At 38.4% G+C, this 21,051-nt stretch overlaps 2 protein-coding genes across 7 annotated transcripts in view; one reads left to right on the top strand and one right to left on the bottom strand.

The window, feature by feature from the left end:
- Nucleotides 1–7,052, top strand: part of PRKCZ (protein kinase C zeta) — a 74,090-nt gene extending 67,038 nt beyond the window's left edge. For all 5 annotated transcript variants that reach the window (XM_075172231.1, XM_075172232.1, XM_075172229.1 and 2 more), the window contains 2 exons: nucleotides 1,681–1,796; nucleotides 4,513–7,052. In XM_075172231.1, coding sequence (XP_075028332.1) covers nucleotides 1,681–1,796; nucleotides 4,513–4,600 — 204 coding nt within the window. In that variant the 3' untranslated portion in view covers nucleotides 4,601–7,052. The remainder of the gene's footprint in view (nucleotides 1–1,680; nucleotides 1,797–4,512) is intronic.
- On the bottom strand, nucleotides 4,653–13,372 carry FAAP20 (FA core complex associated protein 20). Of its 2 annotated transcripts, none has more exons than XM_075172236.1 (4): nucleotides 13,151–13,372; nucleotides 11,213–11,360; nucleotides 9,886–10,508; nucleotides 4,653–8,775 (listed from the first exon to the last, which is right to left on the bottom strand). In XM_075172236.1, the coding sequence occupies exons 1-4, from the start codon at nucleotides 13,252–13,254 to the stop codon at nucleotides 8,703–8,705; spliced, it is 948 nt and encodes a 315-aa protein (XP_075028337.1). In that variant the 5' UTR covers nucleotides 13,255–13,372; the 3' UTR covers nucleotides 4,653–8,702. The 2 variants fall into 2 exon arrangements, with proteins under 2 accessions (XP_075028337.1, XP_075028338.1); XM_075172237.1 differs by lacking the exon at nucleotides 13,151–13,372 and adding an exon at nucleotides 12,729–13,132.
- Nucleotides 13,373–21,051: the final 7,679 nt, after the last annotated feature.

The following is a 21,051-nucleotide window of genomic DNA, read 5'->3' as shown; positions in this document are numbered from 1 at the left end:
TGTTGCCTCATCTGCTTAGTATGTAAAAGAAACAGCTTGAATGTTCCCCAGACTGTATGGATGGGACAGAGGCAGCTAATGCTGATTTGCAACCAGTGAGTTTAAGCATCAGTTGAAGTAATATGTTGCACTTGAGATTTTTTTTCTTCCCTCTTTCTCTTTATGAAAAAGAAGAGAGCTTTCTTTGGTATTTTAGGCAGTATTTATATTAGGGTGCAGTGTGAAATTGTGAGTAATGATGAAGAGGATTCTGTTCACAAAAGTGAGTAGTGTATAATTAATAACTTCAGGAAAAATGTGAGAATTATAAATCCATTTGAATAATTCATAGTCAATTCTACAAGAGCTCCATTGGTTTATTGTAATTTAAGAAACTTCATATTCTATAATATTTCAACTGGGAGATTCAGTAATATGATAAATGTAACACGTAGAAAACGTAGTATTACTTGTCATTTGTTGTAAAAAGTGATTTAGCTGGCAAGAACTTAGCTGGCCATGCAAAATCGCAAAACATGATTGACTGGTTTTGATATACTGGTTTCCAGTATATCAGCTGGATCAGTTGCTCAGGCTTCCACCACCTTCCGAAAGTTAAAACTCATATCTGTGATTTTCCGCTGGGCCTGGAACTGTGACTACTTGAAAACAAGCTTAAAAAGGTGGAGGAGTTCTTGCACCTTTTTTGGAACTGCCCTGGGTAGTGATTTAAATAAATAATAGCATTTAATCATTCATAAGCTCCTGTATCACTCAAACTTGTGACAAAAGCGATCTAACAACTCTGGAGGATAGTAGGGATTTGCCTTAATTGGAAAACTATAGATACTGTTGAACATGCTATGGTATAGCAAATGAGCAAAGGTTCTTAATGACTACAACACCATTATTTGAGTTTAAAAAAAAAATTCCCATGTTTTATGGACTGTCACTGATGAGGAAGAGAAATATGGGTTTCCAGTTCCTGTAGCAGGAAATATTATGTGTAAATGTATTAACGATTAAATTTTAATTGTAGAATAAAATTCTGGGCTGCTTTAGCTATTTTGTTGATTAGCACTACTTGCTTTTAGTGATTGCTTACCAATGTGGCTAGTGATTGATTGGGACATAAATATTGCTTACTTTTTTGTTCTGTGCTGGCATTAACATTAACAAGTAAGTCTGGTTATGTTGATTTGACGTAATCTAAAAGGTTGCCTTTACAAGAGGCAACTTTAGAAGAGCTTATAAAAGGGAAAAATAAGTTATATTCTGGGAAAGCATCTTGGCTTGAATGGAAAGCTTCTGGAGTATGTTCTCAGTTTAAAAACTGTTGAGCTAGATGTATGTAGCAACCATGTTTCTTAATATATAGGCAAGAGACTTGGGAAACAGCTTTTTCTATAGTCTTAAACTTAAAATTTTATTAATTTCTGATAATTTTTGAAGTTTTTGTATTTAAAATACAGAAATAGGATAAACAGGATGAGCATATACCATTTAGTATCAAAATCTACTAGTCTAAAACTTAATGGCAGATTGTATTTAATGAGTTTGTCTTCCACCAATATTAAACTCAACTATAATGACTTTTCTGTGCATGTACTGTAGAGCCAATGTATGTTGATGTTCTTAGGGGGTTTTGTAAATATTCGACACTAATTTTTCCCCTCTCCCATTATATTTTTTTTTTTTTAGCTGGAAAAGAAGCAAGCAACCCCTCCATTTCAGCCTCAGATCACAGACGATTATGGTTTGGATAACTTTGATACACAGTTCACCAGCGAACCTGTGCAGCTAACCCCAGATGATGAGTATGTTTTTCTTTTTCCCCAAATACAATTGCATACTAAGAAATTAATTTATAAATTACTTGAAAATTACTAAGAAGAGACTACGTACTTAGCATTAGAAGTAAAGCTAAAGTAAATTTGAAATTCTTTGTGTCTTGCATAACTTATCATACTTCTTATATATTAGAAGATGGCCTAGTATTCTAATAAAAGTTCAGAATACAGTATTGATTTGCTGTTGAGCGTGTGCTTGGCACTGAAAGAAGAGATGGAAATTTGATTCCTGACCCAGGCAGGTTGCATTTCCGTACTCAGGAGAAACAGTTGATGCACAACTCCTTGGGTCTCAGAATAAGCCTGAGGTAGCAGGAAAATGTTACAGAAAGTTATTATTTAAATGTGCTACGGAAAAATTTTGCAGGAAGGTAGTATGCTTTGATAAAGGAATTTGAAGGCTTTTTTTGAGGAGTGATTGCTGTACATGAAGGAAGTAAGTTCCTTCAGATACAAGGTGGCATAATAAGAAGACAGGCTATAGTTTTGGTAGTTGGATGGGAGACTTAGCTTGCCCAAACTCTTTGAGAGTAATTGTACACAGTTTCGAGCGTTTATTCAAGTGTAAAAATTTAAAATTGGAACTTGGAACTTCCTTTGGAAAAACAAACGTTGTTGCAATGGGGGAAAATGTCAGAGGAAAAAATGGTCTTGTTGACTTCATTTGTCTGTGAAGCATTTAGCGTATGTCTGATGGTATGTGTATTATCAGAGCTAAGGGGGGGGGTGGGCCAAATGACATCAGTGTGAGAATCGTAGAATGTAATTGCTGAGGAATGCAACAGTTTGGGGGGCATCCATTCTTTTTTTTCCAAGGTGCATTTCTCTTTCAAGGCTTGAGTGTGTGACACTAATGCCAGGTGGCACTTAGACTACCCCCTGTTAATAACTTTACAATATTGTTTCTCATTAAAGAGCATAGTAGTGTGTGTTTTGGTTTGAAATTTTTGTGCTATTCTATCAAAAATATAATGAAACTTTCTGCTGCTTATTTAGCACTTCAATACAGAAGTAAAATGAATCAAAGGGTTTATTAAAAATCTAAGACTCAGAATCCTGAAATCTGTGCAGCTAGGATTTTTAGGTGAGCTTTACTGTAAGAGAGCAGCAAAGAATTGCTTGCACGTTATACACATTTTCCCAGTATATTTCATTTATTTATGTTCGTTTTTCCTTACCTGACTAGATGCCCTCCGCTGAAAACTATAATGCATTCCTTCCTAAATGTTTTCAGCCTGTTGTCCTGTTCACTGGTTTCACGTTTGAAGAAAACACGTGTCGTAAATTTCCAGTGGTTTGCATTCTTTACTATTTCTAACTGAAGTCTGTAAAGCTACTGATTGATGGTGTTCTAGAATGAATATTTCGGTCTAATCAAATGTTTAATAAAGCTGATTCTAAAGTACTGCTTTCGGAACTGGGATTTTAATAATGGATTTGTGATTTCTACTTTCTTAGATGCTATCTGAAGTACTGTATATAGTTGGATGCCATGTTGGCAAGCAGAGGCTGTTGCATACTATCCAAAGCCTTTCATAATTAAAGGCACAAGATTGTCACGTTCCACCCTATGTGCTTCTATCAGTTTTCCCTCTTTGTTGCTACACAACAAAGCTAAACTGCTCTGAAAGAAAGACAATGCTGTTTCAAAGCCTCCTTCATAAAGTGCCTGCTAATCCTAGGTCAACCCCCAGGATTAGCTAGTTGGACAGGGAATTTTTATTTGTACAATAAATGTTATGTTTATTAAATTTGTGATTGTAAAAATGAACACTGTAACCAGCAATCTGTTGAGTCTCTTCCAGTGGCAATAAATTTACTGTTGCAGGGTCTTTCTCTTGCTGCATTCTTGGGTAGTAGGTGTTCGTCCTCAAGTAATTATGTATTTGGAGATTTCACTGTGGATATTTGTTTGCCTAGGTGCTCAAGCTTGAATTTTGTAAGAGTGTTACTTATATATCATAGATCCATAGTTCACAACCTGTTCTCTCTTTCTTAAGAGTCCAGCATATATGAAGTGAATAGTTGAATGGAAACCGAAGTGTGAAGTGCTTCAGCTATTGTTTCTGTGTGACACCAAAGAATTGCAAGACATATTTGTGCTTTTTACAGGTTCTGCTTGACAAAAAAATTATAAATATCAAGCGTATGCAGGAAGTTTTATGAACAACACATCTTAAAAGAAAATCTCTCTTTTATATACATCAATTTATAAGTCTTTTCTTGGATTGCCTGTGCATACGATATGGTTTTTTTTTAAAGTATTAGCTTTGTACTTGACTCTTTCGTAGTATTTATCTTACATATAACATTAGCAGCCCTTGCTGACAGCAAAATATCTTTCTTATTTGTAAGTTAGTACTATAAAACAACAGTCATTTATTACATGCTTCTTTTTGGGCCCTGTAAGTATGCATGTCATCTAACTGGAAAGGCAGAAGCAGCTTTTTATCAGATGTTTCAAAATCTCCAGTCATACTGCTTTAGATATTGGGATAAAACATTAATGTTAAGTATTTGTATGTTCAGAGACTAAATTTTTTCCCTATTTATTGTTGCTTCTGTACAACTTCATACGCATACATTTCTGTAATGTATTTTGTTATTATTTGAAGAAAAAGTACGGCAACAAAAATAGTATTTGCAGTCAATAAAACTAAAAATGCTTTTATTTGTTTTTCAGAGATATAATAAAGCGAATAGATCAGTCAGAATTTGAAGGATTTGAATATATTAATCCATTGTTGCTGTCAACAGAAGAAACAGTATGAAGGAATGACATCTTCATTGTGGACAGTGTGAATGACCTTTAAATTTATCCTTAACTACAGTATATGCATGCGAGGCTGGGGAACTGTTAAGATTTTGGATGGAGACCAATGATTAAAAAAATTGCTGCTGAAAATCAAAGAAGAGAATAATGATTTTGGTGGGTGTCCTCTGACACTTAATGATTCTTAAGTTCTGGGCACTGACACAACTGGCTTCATTAATGAAGGAATTTGCATTTTGTGCCTGTTTCATGAAGGATTGAAACGTTCATTGCATCCCTGGAAAAGGAGATTCTGAACAACTTTGAGATCTACACACTTTCTACAAACATTTGATGCAATGAGCTACCCATTGAAGAATATTACAGTGTAACATCCTGAAGAATAAAATATATTACGGTGGTGTTGAAGCTTATTTTTGATGCCTTTTTTCACAAGTGGTACCTGTCTAAACGTCTCAGATATATTTAAAAGGAGTTGTGTTTTATTAGCAATCAAAACATAAATTTGGGTACAAGTTTTAAGTGCCTAAATGGATAAACTGCATTGAAGAATTATTACATATTTGGAACGTTCTTAAACCTGGTAAGTTCTGCTTGTTAATACTAAATAACATTTACATATGAAACATACAGTTCACAGCTGCAGCCTAATGTTCATTTGCATCTTTATAGAATTTGAAATGCAGAGTGACTCAGCAATATTAATTCCAAATTAGAATTTACAGTATCAGTTTCAAAATCTGTTGTGTTAAACTCCAAATTTACCAAAATGTAGATTGAAGAAAACTAAATTTGCACACAAAGGATTTCTGAAAAAACTTAAGCAGTGCCTACACCTACAATGATGTTGCGTTGTATATTAGATTTTTGAAAAGTATTTTTATCAACAATACAAATATTCAGAAATAGAGCAAAAGCGTAATAAAGCATAGCCTTAAAGTTTAAATAGTAAATCTAGAATAACCGTAATATAAAATACACTTTCCTGATAAAGCACACCTCCTACTTACGATAAACTGTCTGCTTACAATTACTCAGTGTATATTAATAATTAATCATTCTACATAGAGAATGGGATGTTTTGGTAAAATGATTTGCATCAAAGTAGTAAATTTTTTTAATGGAAGAAAAATGAATACCCAAGAAATTGGATAAAGCAAAAGATAACTATCAAATCCCTTCTCGTGGAAACTGAGGGGAGCGGGGGGGTGGGGTGGGGCAGGAAAAGGATATATTACATCACAAAGGTTAACAATTTGTCAGCTTGGGAAAGCTCATGTTGCTGCATTTGAGGATCAGTAAGTGTGCATCGCTAGCTGAAACTTCAGACGCTTGTGAAGATTTACCTGCCTCTATAAGTAACAACAGCAGAGGCAGTATTTCTTTTTGCTAGATTTTGGTTTAACTATATCGTGTGGGTTGTAGAGATAGGAAAACAATTATGTGGGAAGGAGAAAATGAGAAACCCTGTGCCATGACATCTCACCTGATTTGGTGTAAAATGCAGGAAAAATTGCAACGCTTTCACTGTCTTTACATTAACATATGGTTTTCTCAGGGTACAGCATTGCATTAGGTGCTGAACATGACATCTCTCGGATTCACATCCAAGTCATGAGGTGCTAGGACAAGACTGCCAAAACATTGCTTAAAATTTTCAATTAATCATTGATTAACAATCTACATTTTGTATCCCCTCATTAGCCACAATTATGCAGACCTGTGGTTATTTAGTTATATTAATCCCATTCAAATTTAAGTTGTGGGTTTCTCTCCATTGGACTGTAGCTTTTCATATTAGGCAAAATGTTTTAATCAGCACTAAATAATTTAACCAGTAAGAAGTACTTGCCTCAAATGCCTGGACTTTAGATACTTTATTATCTACTAAAGGAAACATTTACCTTTTAAATGTAATCTGACATTTTTTTAGTTACTCCTTTTTTCCCTTCTCCCTGGTAACTACTTTATTTACCCTGAATAATTTTTCTTTCAGTGTTTTCAACTCCCTTGATAATAAAACTGATCAATAGTTATCGGAGTGACTGCAGGCAGCTCATGAGTGGAAATATGACAGATTAAGCTGTCCTTTGACATGCCAGGGCATAGGACTTTAAAATGGAAATATATAGAAATGTGGGTTGGGGTTTTTTTTTTAACCTTTTTTCTAGGTTTCAGAACACTTTGGGAGGGAGGGAAGGAAGAACAGAAAGACACATTTGCTAAACAAACATTGTAAAGACTACTTGATTTTATTTAAAAAATTTACAGGCATTTACAATGTTGCTGTGTTGCCAAATAGTTTGCTGGATACAAGTTTGGTTGCTCATGTGCAAGTGTTTGAATAATGTTCTGTTCATGATGAAGGGGAAATTTTTTATATAAAGTACTTGTTTTATAAATAAAAGAAAATGAAGGATGTAATTAAATGTGTGGTTTGGAAAAAAAAATCCTAATATATTACAAATGGATCTGGTAATGATATATAGTTGTCTTATTTGAAATAGTAAATGAAAATTCTAGCTAATTTAATGATTGTAAAACAGTAAATATGTTCTTGTAGTTTTGTATAATTAATTAGTTGGGATCTTTGACCAGTTTTAATTGTGCAGAAGATGGTATACTAATCCATAACAGCTAAGATCATTTATATTCTTGCACATCTATTAAAGACTTTAATGAAAAAGTTAATAGACTGTTATTATTTATCAGTAAACTGAGCTATGTCCAATGTGCACTTGTTAAAGAGACCCCATTGTAAATTACATCTATAGGATTCTTCCTGTATTTTGATACTGTATTCTGTTTAGTCTGTATCTTTGGATTGCACCTGAACTGTAAGTTTTTGAGGTCCAGAGCAGAGGTTTGCTGAGATAGAAGTTTAACAACTGAAGTTCGTTAATCTGAGTTGCACTCTTCACTGTGTGTGAAGGCAGCTGTGATCAAAATAGCTGGAACAGGCACAATTGTACTTCTCTTGCATATAGCCCTTTGACAAGAAACTAATTTGAACTGTAGGGCTGTGACTGGAGACATGGCGTACTGCGTAAATAGGATACAGTTAATTGTTTACTGAACAGGGTAGCTGGGGGAAATGAACAACCTACTCCAGTTTATTTCATCTCTTCCATTTGTTGTTACTAAACTATCACTAAATGTCATTTATTGTCATTCATGGAAAAGGTTGCTTTTCTCAAGCTTACAAAATGTTTACCTGCTACTATTAAGAAGTTACCAAAATAGTAGATGAGTCTTTTGAATACCTTCTAGCCAAAACACTCAGGTGTTCTTTATTCTCAAACATTGATGGTTTCTGATATGAAAAGCAGCTGTTTTGGCTGACTGCCTATATTAAGTCTTTTGAAACAGGCAGGAGAAATGTTCTTTCTGGAGCCTAGATAGTTGAGACTAGTCATGTTAATCAAGTGGATACTGACTCAGAAACCTACAAAGTACGGCTATGAATTTAGCTGTGTTCCTTCAGAAAGATTTAAAAAAAAGAAACACACTCTTTATTTGGTCTGGGTTGTGTTTTCTTTTAACATAGATATACTCACAGAATCAACTGTACAATCATATAAGTTCTTACTTAGATATTAAAATAATGAAAAATGCTAAGCTTGAATGATTTTTTCATTAAGCTTATTTTCAGATTACCTTTTTAGAAGAAAAAGAGGTCAGTAAACTTTTGGATTAGATTAAATAATAGTTATTTTTTGTTCAGCTGCTTTCTTCTACACTTAGAGATTCAGAACAACTATGGTGCATCAGACAAAACAGGTTCCTCAGGGATTTACACTAGTACATTTTTTCAGAAGTGCCTGGATTCCAGGAGTGCCAAGACTGATTTAGACTGATTTCCCTGGGGTCTCTGGGACATCCTATAGCACTATTTTCAGAACTAGAATACTTCACATGCATTTGAGAGGATTTAAAATAAAAAGACCCCAAACAGGCAGGTGGCACTTGACCTTCTATTGAGTTACTGGTTTGTGATCCTTAAGCAAGTTCGAGGCAAGGACGTGCTTCCTTGACACATTTTTGCTTTTCCTCTAAGGTTCATCCTTGGCCTTGTTCCTTTGCTCTTCATTCTTCTGGATTTACCACATTACATCATCTGCACTTTCAGACAAGCACCTAGCAAGATGGCCATCAATATCCAGCTGTGACAGTCTGCAAATACAGAGAATTTGCTCAGTGAGAAATGAAGTCAAATCCTTTTTTTTTTTAACACTTCACTCATTTCCTAAACAATCACGGAAGTGTTCTAGTAGCTTAATGGATAAGTCATTCCTATGCTCAGAAGCATTGCAATCTGCCACAAATTCTTGTAGTTGCTATTACCTGCTGCTAGATAGTTTGATAATGTCATTTACTAGAAGACAATGCTCATACTTCACATGCTCAGGACGGGTAATGCTATCCTTGGAAACATCAGGCTATTGATACAGGATAGAAAACCATTACCTTATTCCACATCCAACTCCAACTTGAGGATATAGGAAACAAAAGGTGAAACAGAGGAAGGATGCTTTCTCACATCTGCTTTCAGTTTCTTTTTTTGGAGGGCTATTTTTGTGATTGTAATGTGACCCTCCCCACTGCCCGCATTACAATAATTTTTTGTAAAGCAGCTTCTATAAAAATGGGAACTAATCCTAATCAGCACAAAGTTACCACTAGCACAGAACTGAAGACCCGAAGTATGTTTAGCCTTTCTGTCTAAATCTCTTGATACAATGACCACAATTTTGTAAATATTAATGAGGCCATCCTTTTGTCTCCTTGTTCAGCCTCCAAATGAAAGAAAACAAAGTTGTAGCCAATAAATCTTGCAGTGTTAGAGGACCTGTTCAAAACCACATTTTCAGCAACTATGACAGCCTAAATACTATTAAGTGGTGTAATTTCAAGAGACAACATAATTCTTATTGTAGAGTAGATAGCTTTTAACTATCAAGAATGCTGCACCGGAATGGTTTTTGGATTATGATACAAATTTCACAAAAAAGTCTTTTCATGCTCAATATTGAAAAATGATAATTCTGCATATATTAACTAGGTTTACCAGCAAGCTCAAACTCAGCTTTCTTTTTGAAGCAGTATAATCTAGTAACCATGAACTTCTAAACTGAATTAGAAGTAGGTAATTCTGACATTTAAAAAGTACTTTACAGTAGAAGTTTTGTCCATTTTCTTTATTTTGTATATAGAGAATGCATCCAGAACCATTTTGAGTTTTGTATACTGTGAAGATGTGAAAAAAAGAAAAAAAAAACTTACGTTCCACTAAAATGAATCAGACACATTGGACAGCTGTCAAGAGTTGAAGATCCTTCACTCTGATTTTCAGTCTTCTCCTTGCAGCTTTCAGTTCCAGCTACGCTCACAGGAGGCGGCTTCTCTTCTGCAGGCACATACCTGGCCTCACCAAATGAAATATTCCCTTGATGTGTTCTTATTTGAATCTGTTTCCTATAATTTTCTTTTCTGTTTTCCCTGTTGTTCTGTACAGTTCCTCTGTAGTGCTGTTGAAAGGTAAAAGCTTTTGCAGAGCTTTGCGGCAGTGTGTGGTGTGTAGAACTTCCGTGAGTGAGTTTACGTGATTTAGGACTTAGATCCAGTTTTGAAATACCTTTTGTGTCTTCCCCAACCATATTTTTGGCTTGGTCTGTAATAGTTACACAGCATGTTTTCTCAGCTGCAGAAGGTAAACTTTTCAGTTTATCTGCTTGGCCCTGTCCTTTATGTAAGTGGTCGATCTGGCTCTGTGTTAGCTGGTGGGAGCTAAGATCCTTTGGGTTTAGACATTTTTCTTTGCAAAAAGATGGGAATGATACCCACTGAAAGTCTTTCATTCCAATTGTAAAGACGTCTTGTTTTCGTAGACTCTCTTCCTCAGAACTCTATGACACACACACACACACAATGTCTTCAAACAAATGCAATTCAATCAAAACATAAAACCAAAGCTGAACATATTACAAATACTGAGAAGGCTAAACTACATTGAAGAAAAGAACATTTTATTTACATCTAACTCTAGCGCTTGTAAAGCAATCAAGAACTTCCTGGAGTTTATGCAATATGTGTCTTCCCTTAACATTTCTAAATTGATACAACAGGGTACTCTCTTAATAGGTCCCATGGAGCCTAAGGATGAAAAAAACAACTGACTGCTGTTCAGGGAAAAAAAATTCTGCTTTAGAATGACTGTGTTTTTTGTGTTATGATATTGTGTAACACTATCAGAGCAATGCAATGGTTGTTACTGTGTAATTAACCTCTTGTTACAGCTTGCCTTTTCCAGTTTCATTCCGTTAGGGAGATGCTAGTGTGTATGAGCAGTCAGTATACTTAACACAGGTTACGTCTTTTCAGCAAAATGTTCTAAAGAATTTGCCATACTGCAAAAAAAGCCCCTAGTAGTTGTCCTTATACGACCTGACCTACAATGCTAAGTCATACCACTATCTAGAGACTAAAGAGCTGAAAACCAACATGTATTTAAAAGCTATTTCAGATTGTTTCCCCTGTTAACATCATCATTCAGACTGTCATTGTTGTAAGCAGCACATGAAGTGCAGACAGCAAGGATACAGCACACTACCTTTCCAAAGAACTCGGGAAAACTGGGCACTGTTTGCCAATTTGTGCATTGTAAATCTTGACTGATGCCTTTCAGTAACAAAATCCATGTTTTTTCACACTCATTTAAGTCGTCTTTTTCAAACCAGGAACCTCTGTCAGCCAATGTCCTGTAAAGAGAGAGACAGTCCAATAGTCTGAGGATGGGAGAGAGGGAAGAAAATACTCTGCATTGCTATTGGTTTGCCTCTTAATTAACATGATTTACCCCTCCTGTAATGCTGATGTTTCAAAAAATGTAGTTATCCTTAACTGTGATTTATCAAAGCAGAAGTTTTAAAATTAAAAACTTCCAGTAGCTGACAGTGCACCAACCTCTTTCAGCCCAATTCAATGGCTAAGTGTGGTGACCCATTTCCTCTTGTTAATGGCTAAGCACAAGGTAGGGATTTTATGACTGAAAATGCATACAACTTTTCCATTTGTACAACATAAAACTCCATTCTTACCTATTTTCTCTTGATCGAGTAGCACTATATATGCTAAACCAAGAATAATATTTGACAACTTTGCCATGTCAAACCACAGAGGCACGTAAAAAGCATTCGTCAGTAGGCACAAGTATGCAAATACAGATTTTTGAGTTTAAAAGAGGCAAGACGGCCTGTGGAAGAAAAAAGATTTAGCTGTTTATACTACTATTTGTTTACCAAGGGAACCTCCATCTAGTCTACAGCAAGATTCTTCTGGAACACAGAGACATTATTTAGCCTGTAAATTAATTTTTACAGTCTACCATGACTTATGTAACTCGTATAGCTAATTATCCAATTTTTTAAAAGAATGTCTAAAAGCCTTGCTTTCTAGTTGTAACAAATGAGATGTAGGTATTTATTACTGTCTTCACTTCCAAGTGAAACAGTTAAGTGTAGCTGCTGTTTTTTCTTCTCAAGTACTGAACTTGACACCTGCTGAGCACAGAAATCATTGAAGTGTTTGCACTGAGGATGGCAATTGCATTGGTTCCCACGTATGCTTGGCCACTCCCATACTGCCATTTGAAATTACCGATTATCCTTCTGAATAACTTGATCTAATTCATCCTAGGAAGGCATTAGGAAGGTTTAACTATAAAGTAAGCATTAAAAGGTTTTTATACTAGTAATGCTGTATAAAGACAATTTCAAGAGAAGGATAGATTGTTAATGTCAGAACACTATTTCCAGCGTTCCCACTCCTTACTGATGCATTTTCTTGGGTCACTGTCCAGGAATGACGCCGCACTGAGAAGAAACTAGAGACAAGTCTTACAAGCCCTCAAAAAGCGGAGCGATGGGCCTTTCGAAGCCTGTTTTTTGGAAGGGGCAGAGCTGACGGCGTGCTTGCTCATCTAACAGGCTGAAACAAGAACTGAACCACTCACTGCCTCTGCACCCGCCTTTCTTCAGTCCTCCCTTATGCGAGGGCTGGATAAAACAGGAATTATTTCTGGTCTCCTGTGAGCCTTATTCTGAAGAAAGAAAACTTAGTTTTCAAACGTTAACATTTCTCATGGGTCCCGTCCTTGCCGGTGCTATTCTGTGCCAAGGAACGTGCAGAAGGCGCGGTGCACTTTATTTCGCAGTTGTCTTCTCAATTTTTTAAAGGTACTACAAGCGGTGTTTTATGAAGTAGCTTTTAACGCAATCAGCAACGTGCTAGAAACGCTTCAGGTCGCAGGTGTGTTTCAAGACCCGGCTGCACCTTTACGGCCCGGGGGCCGTCGGAGGGCAGGGCGGTCCCTCCTCTGAGGCGCCTGACGCAGGCGGGAGCGTCTGCGGCCCGGCCCGGCTTGGGCGAGGCCCTCCGGCCTCCAGCGGCCGCCCGGGCCCCGGCGGGAAAGCGGGGGCCCGGGGCGGCTGAGCCGGCGCTGCTCCCGGCCCCTCTGAGGAGGCCATTCCCCCACCCGGCCCGGACTCACTGGCGCCGCCCGGGGGACTCCCGGCCCGGGCTGGGCTCCCGGCTGCAGGCTGGCGGCGCCTTCCTGGGCTTCAGGCGCAGCTTGGCGGCTCCTTCCTGAGACATGGCTGAGGCGCGGGCCCCGCCCGACCCGGCCTTCTCCTACAGCCCCGCGAGGGGCGGTGCTGCGCCGCCTCAGAGCTCCGCCTCGCCTCGCCGGCGGGCGGAGCGGGCCGCCGGCCCTTCCTCCTCCTCCTCCTCCTCCTCCTCCCGACTGGCCCGCTGCCACGCCAGGAATTCTGGGCGGGCCGGCCGCGGCGCCGCCAGCTCCCGCTCCGCCCTCGGAGCCGCCCTGACTGGACGGCGCGGGGGGAGGGCAGCGGGCGGCCGCCGGTTGCCGCCTGAGGGGAAACCCGCCCTTCTCCTGAGGGGAAACCCGCCCTTCTCGAGCCCCTCCGCTGCCGTCGGCGCCGCGCTGAGCTCGACGGGGCCTGTAGTACTCTCAGCTGCTAGGTGCCTGTCTGCCGCGAAAGCCATCCTTTTCGTATTATCTTTACTCCTTAAACTTTATGTATTTGTGGCCTTTTGGTGTATGCGGGGCTCGGACGTGGAGCGGCCGTGGTGGCAATGCAGCGTGCCCCGTCTGTGTGGTCACCGCGGGTTGCTGGCTAGAACTCAGGCTGGGCCGGCCGGCGAAGGCGGAATGTTCCGGGCTTTGGTCGAGCGGGACAAAATGGCAGTGGGGTCAGCTCTGCTCGCCATCGCCCAACTGATTTTTGTACCGATACCCAGGATCTGTTTACTGCGGTATAAGGCTGAAGCCAAAGATCCTTAATCCAAATAGTAAAGTAGATTGGGAGTGCATCCGTGATCTAATTTCTCTTTCAGGAAAGAATCTGTTGAAGTGATGCAGTTTGTCTTTTTTGGCAGGAATGTCACTGGGTGACTTGAAATAAAGCACTTGTTAGAGCGGAGCCATCACTGGTAGTTTTTGAAATGGATAGACACGCTGGTCAGGCTGCAGCCTTTTCAAAAACAGACATAATGGAGAAATGATGACAGACTCTTAATAGGTCTCCAACAGTAGATAAAAGGATCAGAAAGTAACTGCTGATTATATTGCTCACAATCGATGCGAGAATAATTGTACAAGGAAATAAAAAATTGTTTGTCTGATAACAGGTGTTTATGAGGGAGAGTCGGTACAGAGTGCTCTTTTTCATAAAACCAATTTATTATTGGTAAAAGATGGATGCAAGTTCAAGTTCCTTTTCTATAACTGCGTTTCTGCAGTGCTGAATGTCTTGTGGACTGTTTCATCCTTGGACTCCCTCTTCAGGCTAACAAGGAGGTGTCAGTATTGACTGCAGCACTGTGGTAAAAGTCATGCCTGTGAATTACTGTGTTGGGCACACAGACCACCAAACATGTATTAAGTAACCGTTGACCTGAGTTTCTAGATGTCTTGAACAGATCTGAACCAGGAAAATGGCATTCAGATATCAGAGTTCATAGATTCACATTTGAAATAGATTGGTAGATTTAACCTGAGAAGCGACAGGTACAGCCAGACCGCCACCTCCAACTGCGTTATAGGCTGAAGATGATTCAGCTAGCGTGCAGCCAGAGATCTGGGAGGCTCAGTCCAGCTTACAGCTTGCCTATGTTAACTCAGGTAATCTGTGTTTCTGTGAGTCCGTATCTGTAGTGAGGTGTTGTCTTTTACCATATGTAATAACTAATTTTATAACATTAAAAGAGTGTTTATAGGTTTCCTTTTTATGTAGCAGTGAGGATAAACATCTTAGAAGTGTAAAGTGTTTGGTAACTAATGGGAACTGTGTAAGTTTCTGCAATAGATAGCCCAGCTGAAAAATAAAAATAATAAAAAACAATAGTTATACTGGAGTGCTAGCATTTCTTCCATGTGATAGGCAGACTAAAATGAGAATGAAATTCAGGAAGAAAGAAATGATAATGGAAAAGCCAATCACTGTCATGCGGTCTAACATTTTCCCGTATTAATATTTGTTACAGCTACTGCAGTACCCAAGAAATACCGGGACAGTTACAAACAGTGTTCTGCCTTTCATTTTTGTTGCCATTTAGAAGCTGCTTCCCAGTGAGATGAAATGAGATTCCAGGAAACAGGTCCCCCTTTCCCATTTTGGTGGGAAAGGCATTCTCCCGAAAGTTCCAGGTGGAACAAGGTAAGCTGAACAGAGGCAAGGGGTGAATTTGAATCTGAAGATTTTAGGCCTGCTGTGGAAAGAAAGATGGTGATGGCAGCAGACACAGAGCAAAGAATAGCAAGAGGAAGTGTATATAAATAAAGCAAAAGTGTAGACTGAAAGAGGGAATCAGCCATGTAAGTGGTTGAAAATAAGATGACAGAGGAGGGATAGAAATTTGATTTCACAACTGCAGATGCTAATTGAAGAAGACAAACCAAAATGTATTTCATTTTGGGTTTTTTACTTGCCGGCCTTAATGACTGCTATGAATTGTAAGACACAGCACTGATTATCGCCACTTGGCGGCAGCAAACAATATAAAAAACTTGCTTTAAAAAAATTTGAGGGGCAGATTGAGCTAACGTCTGCAGTCCTCTGTACATATTTCTAGGGGTTTCTATGTTAATGATTGTTTACTCCACAGGGTTTCTTCTTTTGTTCCTGTGATGTTTGTGTTAGTGTTTTATATGTCTTATGACCCCCTTGGATACTACTTTGACAATCCTCTGCTCCTAAATCATACATTGTACCAACAAATTTATTTTGTTAGATATGACTTCTCCTGAAACAGCAATCAGAAGTGTAGTCTGTTTTTCATGCTGAAGGTGTTGCTGTGTGGTACTGTTAGTACTGTGAGTCATGCATTACAGCTTTTGCAAAAGCTTTATTATGGGTGAGCATAAAAATTATGTTATTGTGCAATAAGGGCCACAAATGAAAGAATATAATAAAAAGAATAGTGAAAATTATTACTGCAGCTGCTGATTGTAAAAAGCAAAAGGGAAAAACCTTGCTTCTGTAGCAACTATAGCTTGTACACGGTTTTGTATTTTGTGGATTTAATGGAAAACTTGATGCTGTAAGATTTTTTTTTTTATTATTATTGTTATCTTTTTAATGCATATCCATTATAACCTGTGAGGGCAGGCATGTCAATTAATGTTTTTATTCTTGCTCTGTCTGCTTCTGTAACTACCTGTAGATTTGAAACTAGCGTTCTAGAAATCTTTGTCCATTACGTGTATTCAGTATTTTCCATCTGCATCTTTCCAGAATTAATAATGTACTTACAGCATGAAGGTGAAGTGTAGAACAGGACCTGTTCTTGGTTCTGCCACGTTGTACAAGATCATGTCTACTGTTTCCTCCACTGACATGGAAATCCTATTATTTCTTGCTTGACTTCGGGTCTTGTATAATTTAATAATTAGAAAGTTTTGTGATCTTAGAAAAAAGTTCTCTTAGAAATGCAAAGAGTAGTCTTTGTCATCATCAGCCTTGACTGGATTTGAGCCAGTGGTCAAGGGATTTGAGCTTTTGGAAGTTAGAATGCTTCTACAGATTATCTTTAGGGATTTCCTTGTAAATGGAGTGCCAGCATGTGTAGTTATCTATTCCCTGTAGAGTCTCATCAAGCTGCACACGCTTAATCTTTACTTACATGGTTCCTGATTCTTGCTGTAAAGTGGGCCTCAGTTTTAACTTTTGCTCTCAGGAAGAAGGGGCTATTATAACAAAATCTAATCCTTTCGCAATTCCACAATCACTAAAGCTTATAAATTGCCTGCGAAACAAACCAAGTGATCTTTTCCTGGGCTGAGGGAAAGAAGAGAGTGTAAAACGCAGGTGCCAGCATTTGCTGGGGAAGAACTGGTACATTATCAACTAATCCGCCTTCTGCTATTTCTGATTTCCTACCCAACAGCTGCAACATTGAATGAGAGCTTCTGCATTTGGGAAGAATTAGAAAGCCTGGTAATGCAGGGTCTCTATTACAGATACAACAACTCACAGACAGGGAGGAGATTTTTGCTGCCGGTGTAGAATTTGGAGTGCTAGGCATTTTATAGCCTGGAAAAATTGTAATTTTCAGCTGTTGTTATGGAGTAATCAATGAAAAAGAGATGCCATAGTTTCTGCTAGGTTTCTCTCAGAGCCTGATGTAATTGCATGCATGAGCTATTATTTTTTTGAATGTTCTGCTTTGAGGCTGAAGCATATGCAGTTTTTATTAAAACTTTTTTTGATAGCAACTGATGCTCGCAGATAGTTTTAGTCCTTCTGAAATATCTTTGGTTCTGTAGTCTGTAGTGATAGCTCCTGTATCAGATAAAAATGTTCAGAATAAATTGTGCCTTGCTAGAAAATTGAAACATTATTATGTTTTAATTATTTTATCTAATCAGTGCTTGGTTTAGGAGTATATGTTGATTATTCTTTGTCCTTGTCAAATAGTCTGTGACTTCACTCAAGGATCAGTGTGTCCATTCTGCTAAATGTCATAAAGGAAAATGTCTCCAAAGATACCACAGGAGATGGAAGTATGGATAGTAGAGCATCAGTGAAAGCTTCTGCAGCAAATGGACTTTATGGTGTATCTCCTCTACAGCCTAGTGGCAGCAAATGTAGCACTGGAAATAGTAACTCAATTGTATTGGCTCCCTCAGTGTAGTGCTAATCACTGTCTGTAGTGAAATGGGAAAGTCTGACTGTTTTCATCAACGTGATGTATTGCAATTCAAGCCACAAAATTATGAAAGCTGCATAAGACTTCCTTTAGCATAGTCAGGAGAATAAAGATGACATGCAGTTTCAATTTGAGAAGTGCAGGCTCATTGCTATTTCCAGAGAAAGTCAGTTGAGTGGACACAGTTTTGTAGGCTCTCCCTAATTTTAGTTGCAGGTGACATAATCTTTTCAATGAAAAATCATTGCCTTTGAAACCTGCTTCCTCTGGTAGCTTACCAGAGCCTGAATTTGTTAATGTGCAGAGTCCAGTGCGCAACTCATCTTTTCAAATCAGCGTTCCCTTTTCAAGTCTAAGGACAGATCAGTACCTGTGTGGCTGTCTATAGAAAATCAAGCCTTGTGACATTTATATCCAAGATGCGAAGACCTAAAAACAGGACTAGGGAGACTGGCATGGCATTTGTGGGTACCAGGTTGCCAAGGAGGCATATTGTATTGAAACAGTTGCCTGGGAAACATTTAAAAATACATTGAATGGAAAAGCATATGTGATGTGCCCACAAGTGTTCTGTGTGAATGAAATGCCATGGCTGATGATGGCACCAAGAGACTGTTACTATTACATGTAAAGATGCCGCAAGTGATGTGTTTTTTTTCTTTTGTGGTTTCTTTTTTTTCCTTTCCATACCCTATTTGTAGGAGGTGCGCCAAAGGAATATTATTTTGCTCTTGGCTGATGGATTAAAGTAAATGTAGAGAAAGTGGTACATGCAGTCATCAGCAGCAGCAGCTGGAGATGGTAAGAGTAATTTGGCTTCATTTAGGCAACCTAAACCAAATTGACAAGAAGGCTGCACAATTCCCCCTCAAAAGTAACAACAGCACCATTGAAACTCCTACAGTCGTATAAAGATAAATGGTTCTCTGAACATTACCACTTTAATTTGTGCTAAGATTGTATTTGGAGGCTCTGATGTCATTACAATAGGACTTATATGGAAAGATCATATAAAATGCAGAGTTTATGATCAAAGCAGGTTGGACAGCATATACGAAAAAGTCTCTCACTGACCTAATTTTTTGTTTGGGGTACTTAAGTAGAGGGAGATGAAGGGAGAAATTTTCAGAAGACAGCCCGACTGCTCTAGTTCTTCCTCAGCTCAGACCCAATTATTGAGAGATGGTACTGGCAAAAAAGAATGATGAAGGAAGGGAACAATGTCACTGGAACTAAAATAAACAATTATATCCACTTTTTTGTTTCACAGAAAGAAAACTTTTTTCCTATGCAGCCAAGAAACAAGGGAGCTAGCATCTGCAATCTATGATATCCTAACCTTGGACCAAGCGGTTCATCTGCTAGTGGCAGGTGTGAGACGGGTTAGGATTATAATCTCCCTGCCTAATCCTCCTTTGGAGATTTAGAAACAAATATCCTACTCTCGATTTGCTAGAGGCTTAAGGAGCCTGTTTGGGAGCCAGCAGATTTAGCTTGGTCCACTTTATGTGGTACAGACTGAGACAGTAAATTTGTTGGAAGAGAGACACAGTGCAGAGGCGTTCAGTTGACTAAGAAGGAAGGTCTAGAGGCCTTTTTGTTAGTGGTAGCTCTGCAAGGATGAGTTGCCTTATAGGGAGGAGGCCCCAGGGGCTTAGCTTCTTGAAGATGTTGCCTGTTTGAAGCTGTGAAGTTGCTGTTTATTTGGTAATGTGTGTGCTTTTCCCCAGTGAGGAAGCATTTTGACTGACAGAGACTCTGCTGACTTTGCTGTCGTTTTGGCCAGTGAGAGGATGCTTTTTGGCTGGCTATTTAATTTGGGCACAATCTGCTCAAGGGTTTGAGGTGATCCAATGATTGTGTTGGAAAACCGTGAATCAGATGAAGTCTTCTGTGTGTCAGTCAAGTCCTAGTATCGCTCATCATTTTTCTGGCCCAGTGTGTGTTTGGTTAAATCAAGTCCTGATGTTTCTAGGCCCTGGGGTTAGTGTAAGAGAGGCGGGGAGAATCTGCCTTTCATCTTCCTCTCACAATTTTGCAATGTGACTGAAAACTGTTGGAGAGAATGTTTCAGATCTCAAACAAAGATTAGGTTTGATGGCATGAAGCCGTGGGTTCTGTGGCCCAGCCTAGAATTCTGCTGAGGGAGTTGTATAATCTCCCCATACTTTAAAGGATTTTGGCTCTGAATTTAGGATCAAATATGACTTGAGGTTTTCATAGTTCTTTCTTGCTTGCTTTCTTGCTTTCTTGGTGGTTTTTTGTTGGTTTTTTTTAAGTGTGTCTTACAGTATTATAGCCTATAGCAGTTTGAGTTCCTCCTGTTTGCTGTGTATCATTCCTTCATTTGAAATCAACATACCAAAAAAAAAAAATCCGTAAATAATAGCTGTAGTAATTACAGATCACATGTCTTGTTTATGGGCATGAAACCACAAAACAGTGGGGCAAAATTACCAATACTAGTTAATGTGGTGTGATGGTATCTATAACTAGAATGGTGTGTAAAATCAACTTAAAATAGAATGTAATTCAATAGATGAATATTTATTTATTGCTTCAACAAATGTGGATAGTAGATTTAGTTAGTTTTGCAATTTTTTTAAGGACTAGCCAGTGTTTTAGAAAGAAAATCTAGTAAATCTGAAGGTATAATCAAAGCTGTGGAGGCAAGTATAAATCTTTTCATTGAGAGGAGTGTATTTTAATTGCAATCTAATGGTGCAATAATTTTGTTGCATTATGGAAGTATCTTGGAAATATGCAGTATGTCCCTGCTACCCTTCCTAAATCCTTTCCTTTTTCATATTCATTCTCCCTCTGTCCTTCATTAGTGCTTAACTTGATAAAAGAAATACAAAATGGGACTAATTTAGAAGACCTGACAGTAAAATACAGTACAGCTATAGTTTCTTTTTTTCCATATGTCGTTTATTTAATTGTGTCAGACACAGGCTGAGTTTGGTTTATTTAAATTGTCTTATACCCACTGTACTGAAACTATTTTGTGACGTTGTCAATGTGAAAGGTCATTCTGCCTGGAATATATCTTGTTATGACAGAACTGCGACAGAGATATTAAAGTAGGTGTTTGCCTTCCTTTGCTGTCACTTTGCAGCTCCCAGCATCTGTAAATCAAATCCATTTAGGCTACTTCAAGAAAAAACATATGATGCCTTCCTGCCACATCCGAACAGTACTGCTATCAAATGGTAACTTCAT

This window comes from Calonectris borealis, chromosome 23 (genome assembly GCF_964195595.1).
Source record: "Calonectris borealis chromosome 23, bCalBor7.hap1.2, whole genome shotgun sequence".
NCBI classification, from domain to species: Eukaryota; Metazoa; Chordata; class Aves; order Procellariiformes; family Procellariidae; genus Calonectris; species Calonectris borealis.
Note: the sequence above shows the minus strand (reverse complement) of the source record. Positions and strands in the feature narration are given on the sequence as shown.